Source organism: Ornithodoros turicata, chromosome 9, assembly GCF_037126465.1.
Source record: "Ornithodoros turicata isolate Travis chromosome 9, ASM3712646v1, whole genome shotgun sequence".
NCBI lineage: Eukaryota > Metazoa > Arthropoda > Arachnida > Ixodida > Argasidae > Ornithodoros > Ornithodoros turicata.
This window is the reverse complement of record NC_088209.1, coordinates 12285742-12296904: the sequence shown is the minus strand read 5'-3', so window position 1 is coordinate 12296904 and position 11163 is coordinate 12285742. Positions and strand designations below refer to the sequence as shown.

Sequence of the window (11163 nt, the reverse complement as noted above, 5' to 3'; positions counted from 1 at the left end):
CACTTTAAAGGGACAGTCTCATCCGAAAACCCATCTGTGAAACTGATACCACTATGTTCATGATGGCGAATATCAGCAAGAAGACAAGGGCATAGGTAGAAGTAGACAGGACAACTGCGGCGATCTACTTCTACCTATGTCCTCGTCTTCTTGCTGCTATTCGCCATCATGAATCTACACCAACTACCCCGGTTTGTTCCTATAGTGACCACTAGGTTCGGCACCGGCCGACAATCTACTCGTCTTTTTTTTTTTTTTTCGTCCGAAATGTGGTTGGATATTAAGAGCACACGAATTTTGGAGGTCAGCGCTGCTGCTGCAGCTGCAAAGGCTTCTGCGGCATGACGTCATTACCTAACCAGACAGGAGTGAGAGGGCGGCGCTAAGAGAAGAAAGGCGCCGTCCAGACGCCTCGTAAGATGTCTGTACGCTGGCGGCATTCCTTTTCTCATGACCGCGCCCCCATTGGTCCATAAGGAGTGACGGTTCCTTGTTGTTTCAAAGAGGGAATTCCGGCGTACTCTCAACATCCTCCACCTGCTCTTTTCGTGCAATCCATCGAATAAAAGTCAAACTACGCCAGTACTTTGCGTGGGATTTTAGATGCCGTGGTCATCGAGGAATAATACGACACTATAGTTTGGAAATCGACAGAAACTGACGCGATATTCCCTCTAAGGTGCCGCCGCGTACTTCTTGTGTCTTGTGTGAATCTTGTATCTTCGGAATCCTGTCTAATTTATGGCACTGCAATCCACCTGTCTTGCATTATATTCTCCCGAAACAGCCTGACGGGAACGCGTCATGAAAGTATTTTCTAGTTTTGAGAAGTATGACGTCATAGGGTGTGTAATCTGCCAGGCGTCTGACAACATTGCTCCTCGAAAAACGATTTCCGCCTCCTCACTGCAGTTGCTGGCATTCTTTCAGTGTGAGGTGAAGAGCAGAGACCCAGTTGTGTGAGCGTGCCGTTACACACGACACATTCCATAGCTTGCGGTGACGTCATATACTCATGCAGAATCCGAAACTACGAGATTTCGCGGTCTCTCTCGAAAATCTGTTGAGGTATGCAATGTTCGCAGACACCATTTTATTGCGTTTTCTTTCCTTCGAACGAGGTTGACTTAGAAAACGACATCTGAAAACATGTTTTTTAGTCCGTAGTGGCACTTTAAGGTAGCTACGGTACTGCACTATAACGTTATCACTTGAAGACTTCAATGCAACAACTTCTGGCCGCTGCACTGGTAGAAAGTTGTTGCAATTTTTTGGCAGATGTACACCTGTATAGCATTCGTCTGACTAGAAGCCGTGTGTACATGCTCTTTCACTTCATGCTGAACCTGGAAAGTCTGGCAAGCGTCAGTAAGATCAAGACTAACAATATATCTCTGTACATCGGTTCCAGCGATCGGTTCCCTCACCCTTTCGGTACAGGAACAAAAAATGCTTCAAAGTCACCGCTTCCGGAACGTCTTCTGATGGAAATGTGTTCTAAATGCACACAGAAGGTACACGAACGTAGCACCCAGATTATAATATCGTCTCTACAGGAAGTGTATGCTTCACTGATGCGAAGTCATATGCCGCGTGAGATGGTGTCTCTCGCGGAAGGTCTCGTGACAAATGTGGCATCGCAGCTTCTCCTCCCTGCGTTTCTTGGCCGGGTCCACTTCCCGCTTGTGATGCGACCGCATATGGTACACCAGGTCGCTGGTCATGCGGAAACTGGCCTGGCACTTCGCGCACCAGTTCTGCGATGGAAGCGACAAGGCCGCCAGGGACGGTGGCATATATGGCACCAGGGGCGGGTAGGCTGCAGCAAGGAACCTCCGGCCGCCGTCTTCGTCACTCTTAAGGCGGCTGTCCAGTGTGGACATTGTCAGGAAAGGTGGACACAGTCCAGGGAGAGGGTAAGGGAATGAGGCAGAGACACCTAGGCCCTGAGGTGCCGTACGATCCGTCTTATCGACCTTCTTGAAAGCGCTTTGTGGCGGAAAGGATGTCGGGTCGTCCTCGGACTTTCTTTTACGAGACAGATCGTTGGGCTTGAAGTCCTGGTCCGGCGGGGACGCGTGCCGGTCTAATGCTCTCTGCGACGATTTTGATTCAGCGATTGATGCTCGGAGTTGATCCGCGAGGGACGGACGTTTGACGTCGGGTAACGCGGGAGCATCGGGTGATGGTTTCCGCCGCGAAATGAGGGCCGTCTGTTCGGAGTCCGGAGGGGTGAGACGGTCGGCAGACAAGTGTTCCGATGGAGGCGGCGTATTAGGACTTTCGATGGCGGTGTCGGTCAACGATGCAATGTCGAAGCCCTTTACACGTCTGGACATCGGCGCAGGATGCTGCCGCTCAGGACTGGTTCCCAGGAGACTGCCTGGATTCCTAGCGGGACAGCGATACATCAGGTGGGAGATGACGGGGAACGGGAAGCAGAAGGCTTCGTTGCACAATGCACACTGGTAGGCTTTGTCACCTGCAAATTGTAAAAAAACTATTGTAAACGAGCGACGAGAACCACTATAGTGGACACAGTGTGAGACAGCGTACCGTCGACGAGCGTGGGTGTGATCTCGGGTAGACGAAGGACGTTGGCTAGCTCTTTGCCGAACCAGGCAAGAAGTTGGTCACCACGATGGAGATCGCGCATTGCACGCAGGAAAAGTTGGCCGTCTTGAGCGATCACCTCCACTGTTTGCTCGTGAGGGCCTCGCGCGGGAGTCACTTGACACAGCCACTGGCTCGCATCATCTTCCTTGGGCGAAACCTTTCGGGAAAGAGAAAGAAGTAGTAATACTAATTAATAACTGGAGTAGATTCACACGTAAGGCGACTCATCCTATATTTATGTACTGCAACAAAGGAAGGAGTGCAATCGCGTACCGCAAAATGACGCGTAATTATTACGCGCCAGTTTGCATGGCGAAAGCAGACGACGAAACCCGGAGACGAGCGACAGCGATGCCCCTAGCGCCGTCCAAGCGCATAAACCGCTAGATTACTGTCATTTCGTGTTGCAACTGTCACGTGATCCAGCGCGGGCGATTTCCGAGTGCAGTGCTGCGTTCGGCGACCCGAATGACCAATAACCACCCGAAATCGCTATTAGCCAAGCACCGTCGACAATGACGTCGTTCTGCAGCCCGAATGGTCAAAAACGGAAGGCGTACTCCTTTATGTGACACAATGCAGCTTCCCACAAACCAGGAGTGATGCTGCATATCAGTCCATTACCAGTCAGTTATCATTAGTCATTATCAGTCGTTACCCTTCACCGTGTTATGTAGTAAGGTTCTCTTGCAAGAAGGTATACATAGCCTGCAGGTATCTCGACACGGTGTATAGGATTATAGGAACGCGGGACGAAGGGAAACGTTCAGCAAGAACTGACGTAGGAGTGATTCTAGCATTATTTTTTACTGCGTAGAATGAACGCAGTGCTTTATATTCGGTGGACACAGCACACACTGTCATCGACAACGACGAGCGTCTTCGCATGGTCTACGCTTACAGGCTCATAGTTCAGTCTCCACTGACATTTTGTTTTTTTCTCCCATAGACGGTCGGTCCCTTTTAGTCTCCCTTCCATGTGACTTCCAGAGCAAGCTGCTCAACACACTATGGACCTCATTTGGCGTCGTTCCGGTCATATCCCCATCCAGACCCTCTGAAAGACGTTTTCGTTCGTACATTCGCCTGTAAGGCAAGATGGCATGCGGAGATGCGCCCTCTGCCTCGATCTATTTAATGTTCTTTTGTCGGTGGGCTTCACTAATGAACCATCGTCGCGAGCTACTGGCTTACAATCTCGATGACGACTGTCATATACGGAGGAAGAGAAAATGAGTGCGCTTTTGTGAAGGCGAGGCTATCTTCAGCTGCCGATTCTCCTCTTTATGTATACGGTCCGATATTGACGCTTTTATCTGTAGATCCCCGGTTTTGTATCTGCGTTGCCTTCCTCCTGCGGGCTTCGTTCTTTGTTTCCATAACGAATGCTTACCCCTTTTTGCTTCACCCAGTTTCCCCCGCGAGTATATGTGGCGGGGTCGCGGGCGGTATTGACTCGGCGGGCGAATCGATGAATGTGCTCGGGGAGCGCGTTTTAGATTATATGCGGGGGGTTTCCTTATGACTGTGGCATTGCGCCGAACAATGGGCTCTCCGATGTGTCTTTGACGTCGCAATTAGCGAGCTGTGTACTGTCGTTCTTTTCGTGTTACCCTTAATGGGCACGTCGAATGGAAAAGTGACTGCTGCTTCGCGTCCGTGCCCTGTAGCGAAACAAAGGGGAACATAATTAGCGCGTTCGATAAGCTTGTTTGTTTACATATGTCGCTTATATGGAGGCTCTTCATCACAAAGGGGATCAAGTGCTTCCTGTTTATTCATTTATGACTCCCTCTGTGCGCCGCGTGTTCTCGGGTGAGAGAAAGAAATATTCAGAGTTCGAGGTAACTCGTTACTGTAACTAAGTTCTTTTTTTTTTTGTAACTTGTAGCTTAACTCGGTACTTTTGCGCCGTGGTAACTTTCAGAGGGACTCGTTCCTTTTTCAGGTAACTTTGCCAAAGTAAGTTAAGTTAAGTTCCAAGTTACTTTTAACTCGCTTTTCACTCACGTCCACATATTTTCTTGCTTTCTCTCCGGGTCCTTCATGGAATTTTTTCCCATAAAACGTGATGTTCAATCAATGACAGTATTTTATTCAGGAAGTAAGAACTGCTGCCATTGAAATGAAGCTGAACCATTGTGCGCCCACGGGGGGTAAGGTGCAAAGCGTTCAAATAGATCTCTACCAGAGAAACGTCATCATGACATTGGTATACAGACTGAAACCGAAACAAATCGGAAGGAGAGCTGGGTTCCACGAACGGTCACTTGTTCGCTGTCTCCCATTGAAAGCAACTGAAAGAAAAGTAGGACCGAGGGTCGCGTCCCTTTAAGGGACCATGTCGTAACCCCCTCAAGACCGTGGCTTTCGGGCGCGATCTTGTTCACCTCTAGCTTCGAGCGTAGTTCAATTCTACCAAATTTTGGCGCTGTTGAACACTATGACGTCATTTGTTTACAAACAGGGCGAGGTATACTGTTGGACATACACGAAAACGATCTAAGCGTGTTGCAGTCCTCCGCTGCAACTCAAGGTCTAACTCAACTGCTCACGCGCGCTGCACCTGCGTAATGCTATTTTGTGTCTGCAGTAACTTGGAAGTAACTCGTTCTCTTTTTTAAGTAGCTCAGTAATTGCGAGTTACATTTCATGCTGAAGAACTTCGTTATTAACTTAGTTACATTTTGCACACGGTAACTTGTAACGAATTCTTTTTGGCGCGTAACTTCTCAATCTATGGATATATTTGCCTGTGAGACGCACCACTGAGCTGGCTCAGATAGGATGCAGTAACAACGATCAAATGGTGAATATTGACGTCATATAGGACACGTCCCCGCTTAGGGTGCACCTATACAGTCTAAAAATATAGCTTCACTGCATAGCACGCTCCTGGCCAACCATCATCCCGAATGACAACGTTATCATCCTTGATTTGATGAAAACGGGCGTATGCCATTCTGTACCAATTATGAACTGCGTATGTATGTATGTATGTATGTATGTATGTATGTATGTATGTATGTATGTATGTATGTATGTATGTATGTATGTATGTATGTATGTATGTATGTATGTATGTATGTATGTATGTATGTATGTATGTATGTATGTATGTATGTATGTATGTATGTATGTATGTATGTATGTATGTATGTATGTATGTATGTATGTATGTATGTATGTATGTATGTATGTATGTATGTATGTATGTATGTATGTATGTATGTATGTATGTATGTATGTATGTATGTATGTATGTATGTATGTATGTATGTATGTATGTATGTATGTATGTATGTATGTATGTATGTATGTATGTATGTATGTATGTATGTATGTATGTATGTATGTATGTATGTATGTATGTATGTATGTATGTATGTATGTATGTATGTATGTATGTATGTATGTATGTATGTATGTATGTATGTATGTATGTATGTATGTATGTATGTATGTATGTATGTATGTATGTATGTATGTATGTATGTATGTATGTATGTATGTATGTATGTATGCCTTCATTTCATTTCCATTGGAAACGAGGGTCAGGTACAAAAGGAAGAAACCCTGACAAGGTACCTGACCATGTACGTACCAGGTACGTCCCCCGTTCTCAGCAAATCAGGTGACAGAACGATGTCATTCGGGATGGTGGTTGGCTACAAGATCGCGGGTTCGATCCCGGCTGAGGACGGTAACCATGTGGGGGTCTGAGGTTTTCGGCGCCCGTCCAAAGCACCCCAGGTGGTCGAATTCGTCCGCAGTCCTACCCTGAGGCAAGGCTTACCCTCCTGCTTTCAACAAATCAGGGGGCTTAATCGCTTCATCATCCTTACGGTCGTTACAAGCTAACGAGTGGCGGGTAATTCAAAAAGGTGGGCACGTGACACATTGCGCGTGACGTGTACAGCGTTCACGTATCGCGCGAAGAGCGCCGTGCACGTGTTTTATCACGTGCCCACCTTTTCAAATTTCCCGCCCGCCTTTTGGAATTTCCTGTCACTCGTTAGCTTGTACACTCTTAAAAATGAACTTCCCCACATAGCACGCTCCTAGCCAACCACCATCCCGAATGACAACGTTCTCGCCCCAGATTTGTTGAAAACGGGAGGAGGAGCCTATTTTGTGCCGTGCATAATGGCACAAAATAGGCTCCGCCTCCCGTTTTCAACAAATCTAGGGCGAGGACGTTGTCATTCGGGGTGATGGTTGACTAGGAGCGGACTATGTGGTGAAGTTCATTCTTAAGAGTGTAACGACCGTAACGACGATGAAGCGATTAAGCCCCCTGGGCAGATAACGATATCATTTGAGATGATGGTTGGCTAGGAGCGTGCTATACGGTGAAGTTCATATTTTTTTAAGAGTGATAAAAAAGAAAAACAGCGTACCATTGGTAGACACTAAAAACACAACTTCACCGCATCACACGCTCTCAGGCAACCATAATCGCGAATGACATCGTCTTCTGTCATTCGTTGACAACGGGAGGTGTACGGCATTTTTTTTTTTTATCTTACGCAGCTCTGTTAGAATAACAACGAAGCGGGTGCGGATTACAAAATACGGCGCACCCTGAACTTTCTGCCAATCACAAATATTCCCGGTGTCATTTAACGCAATGGTTTGCCTTCAGTGTGGCGTGGTCTGCTCAGCGTCTCGCATTCTGTTTGCCTGTACTGCCACATTGCTCCACCGCTCTCAGAACTTAACTTCACCTCATAACACGGTGAAGGAAAAAAAAAAACATTTCGTACACTCTTAAAAATGAACTTCACCGCATAGCACGCTCCAAGCCAACCATCATCTCGAATGACATCGTTATCTGCCCTAATTTGTTGAAAACGGGAGGTGTACGCCTTTTTTGTGACAATTATGAACAGCACAAGTGTCACAAAAAAGGCGTACGCCTCCCGTTTTCAACAAATAAGGGCAGATAACGATATCATTCGAGATGATTGTTGGCTAGGAGCGTGCTATGTGGTGAAGTTCATTTTTAAGAGTGTAGAATGATGCCGTTATCACTCCTGACTTGTGAAAAGCGCAAGCCGTACACATTTTCTTTCTTTCTTCTTTTTTTTCACAATTAACATACTTGCATAAGTGTCACCAACAGGCGTATACGCCTCCTGTTTTTAACCAGTCAGGGGACAGGACGATGTTATTTGGGATGGGTGTTGTCTAACAGCGTGCTATGCGGTGAAGCACCTGTGCATCATATGCCATTCTCAGAATAAATTTTTCTAATAACAAGTTCTTTGTCTTCTCTCGAATCCACGTAAGATGGGGTCAAAAGATAGAGCCTGTTCTTCTTCTCGGGTCACGAGCACCTCTGCTACTGCGGTCTGCACTCCAGACACAGAACTTCACCACATAGCACCGTGAAGACCAACCACTGCACAGAATGATACGCTTATCACTCCCGATGTGTGCATGCTATGTGGCCAAATTTTGTTTTTGGAGTGTGCCTTGCTAGAGCGTGTCTTGGAATACGGCCGTATACGGTTGCGCGTGGGGACTGTATTACTTGCAGTAGAGCCACTGGAAAGAATTTTCCCAATAGTTCACTATTAAGGATGTATTTAACAAGTGGTGAGCCGAAAATGAAACTGCAGGTAAACGTTGACGGCACCTTGTGGTAGTGCAGTATAACTTCTCCATTTCTCCAGTGGAGTAATACCGTATAGCCACATGGCAAACCTAATGCATTAAAGTGATTTGTAGTAACTTCACCTCCTAACCAACCATCATCTGCAGGATGAAGGCGTATACGCCTTTTCTGTTACAATTATATCCTTAAGGCGTACGCCTCCTGTTTTCAACAAATCAACGGTGAGAGGACGATATGTCATTCGAGATGATGGTTTGTTAGGAGGTGAGGTTGCTGCCATTCTTTTTAGTGCGTTAAGTTTGCGCTGTGGCTACTCTCTTAAAAATGAACTTCACCGCGCATAGCACGCTCTTAACCAACCATCATCTCGAATGATATCGTTATCTGCCCTGATTTGTTGAAAACGGGAGGCGCACGACATTTTTGTGGCAATTATGAACAGCATAAGTGTCACAAAAAAGGCGTACACCTCCCGTTTTCAACAAATCAGGGCTGATAATGATATCATCCGAGATGATGGTTGGCTAGGAGAGTGCTATGAGGTGAAGTTCCTTTTTAAGAGTGTATAGGTATGACTCTATTTGGGTTGACGGTTTACGTTTTACGCGGTTCTTATCGGCTGAACACGTACTCTCTTAAAACAAAGCTTCACCACATAGCACGCTGAAGGCCAACCATTGTACATAGTGATACCTCTATCACTCTCGATTTGTGGAAAGCACGGAGCGTACGCCTTTTTTGTGACAATTAACATTTCTGCATAAGTGTCACAAAATGGCGTACGCGTCCGGTTTTCAACAAATGAGGGGTGAGAATGATGTCACTCGGGATGATGGCTGACTACACTGTTAAAACAGAACTTCACCACATAGCACGCTCCTAGCCAACCATCATACCGAATGATATCATTCTGTGTCATGATTTGTTCAAAACAGGGGGGGGGGGGCGCCTATCTGGGACAAGATAATCTGTCCCAGATAGGCGCCTCCTCCCATTTTCACCAAATCAATGCACAGAATGATATCATTCGGAATGATGGTTGGCTAGGAGCGTGCTATGTGGTGAAGTTCTGTTTTAACAGTGTAGGAGGGTGCTATGTGGTGAAGTTCATTTTTAAGAGCGCATCACGATGTGATGAGGCGTGCGCTAACGTCACGGCGGTGGCGCAAGGCAAAAGGGGTGACAGGGTAATAACTGAAAAGAAGTGCGCTGTTAGATTGAAAAGACCTGTGCAGGACAGGAACTCCGCAACATTGCGGATGCCCTCTTTCTGTCTTCTATTTGTTTTTATTAGTTTGTTTATTTATTTATTTGCGAGCTCCGACCACGACCCGGCGGATTTTCGGGATTTCGAATAGACTCCACTGTAAGCTGACAAACACCCTTATGGGTGTAAATGGCTTGTCCTATAACTGACACCTCTTTTTACACCATATGGTCTTAGAACACCCTTTTCAGACGGTGTATGCTGTGTAAGACTCCCTTTGAAAGGGTGCTTTTCCTTGAAAATGCTTTCTTTTGCACCCTTTAAACAACATTCTAGGAGGGTGTAAAGTTGTTAAACACCCTCCTGAAAGGGTGTTTAAAGGGTGCAAAAGAAGGCATTTTCAAGGAAAAGCACCCTTTCAAAGGGTGTCTTACGCAGAATACACCCTCTGAAAAGGGTGTTCTAAGACCATATGGTGTAAAAAGAGGTGTCAGTTATAGGACAAGCCATTTACACCCATAAGGGTGTTTTTCAGTTTACAGTGTCCAATGCATGCCATTTACCATGAGGGCGCGCTTCAGTTCAATGCTGTCTGACAGACCAGGAGGACGTGGTGCAAGTAGCCACGCACTCGCCGTGCGGAACGCTGTCCGGATGCGTCGAACCAGGCACATTCTCTACCAGGCACAGCGCTCTATGTGCCACGTTAGTTACCTCGCAGCTTTCGAACACTTTAACAGTATATTTACCTTTATGGTATTTGTTGGTGTCGGCGTCCTGTCGGTGCAGAACCATGCCATGGAAGCGAGTGGGTCCAGGCCTCCTATGCTGGACGGCAGGGGACCGAAACAGGTGCCCTCGCGGACAGCTTCCTGGGTTGTGACACCAGACCAGCGACGCTCTCCCATCTCGACGTAGCCGTTCGCTAGTTCAGGATACCTGAAAAGTATACAAATCGCAAACCGTGAACACATAGCCAGGCACAGATTGCTTGCATACACATGTTTTGTGTGTAAAGGATAACCGGATACTGATCATGGGTTGGGGATTGTACCGAAGGGGAACGTTTAGGATACCCGACGGACAGCGAACCACAGGACGAAAAGGCGTTTCTTATTACCCACATATTTTCCTCGTATCGAACAAGCACATGGTTGTGCACAGTAAAAGAACACGTCAATCAGAGGGTTTCGGTCCCAGTTTTAAGGCGCGCAATGTAGTTTTGGTCCCAGTTTTGAGGCACGCAATGTAGTTTTGCCGTCCCATTTGACGGGCGATGCAAAGTTGGTGTCTATACTTCGGCGCAGTGTTGCAGGCAATCTTCATGGTTGATCTTCAAAACGGCCCCGATGTGATTTGGGGAGGGGGGGGGGGGGGGCGTTTGCAGAAAGAGAAGGTGGTCTGCCTGTCGTGAAGAGCGGCAAGTTGCAAAAAAAAAAAAAAAAGAGAGAGAAAAGAAATAGAACTAAACACACGCGACACGCAGAAATTGGGGTTTGGACGAAACACGTGATGTTACAATCCTGAGGTGATGTTGAATCAACACATTTTGTTCGATTGCGCTTCAACTGGTCTACGATACTTCTAAAAAGACGCAGCATCCATCAGTCTGCACGGAATTCGCCAAATTTATTTATTTTTTTCAATAACGGCATGGTGAATTATGCATGCATAATGCTCTCTCCGGTATATCAGTGACATCTAGCGCTTATACTGTCAT

At 46.6% G+C, this 11163-nt stretch overlaps 1 protein-coding gene across 1 annotated transcript; it reads right to left on the bottom strand.

The window, feature by feature from the left end:
• Positions 1 to 732: 732 nt before the first annotated feature.
• LOC135369394 (PR domain zinc finger protein 8-like) lies at positions 733 to 10769 on the bottom strand. Its single transcript, XM_064602987.1, has 4 exons — positions 10741 to 10769; positions 10193 to 10382; positions 2557 to 2773; positions 733 to 2482 (listed from the first exon to the last, which is right to left on the bottom strand). Exons 1-4 carry the CDS (start codon positions 10767 to 10769, stop codon positions 1569 to 1571), a joined length of 1350 nt encoding a protein of 449 aa, XP_064459057.1. The 3' UTR covers positions 733 to 1568.
• Positions 10770 to 11163: the final 394 nt, after the last annotated feature.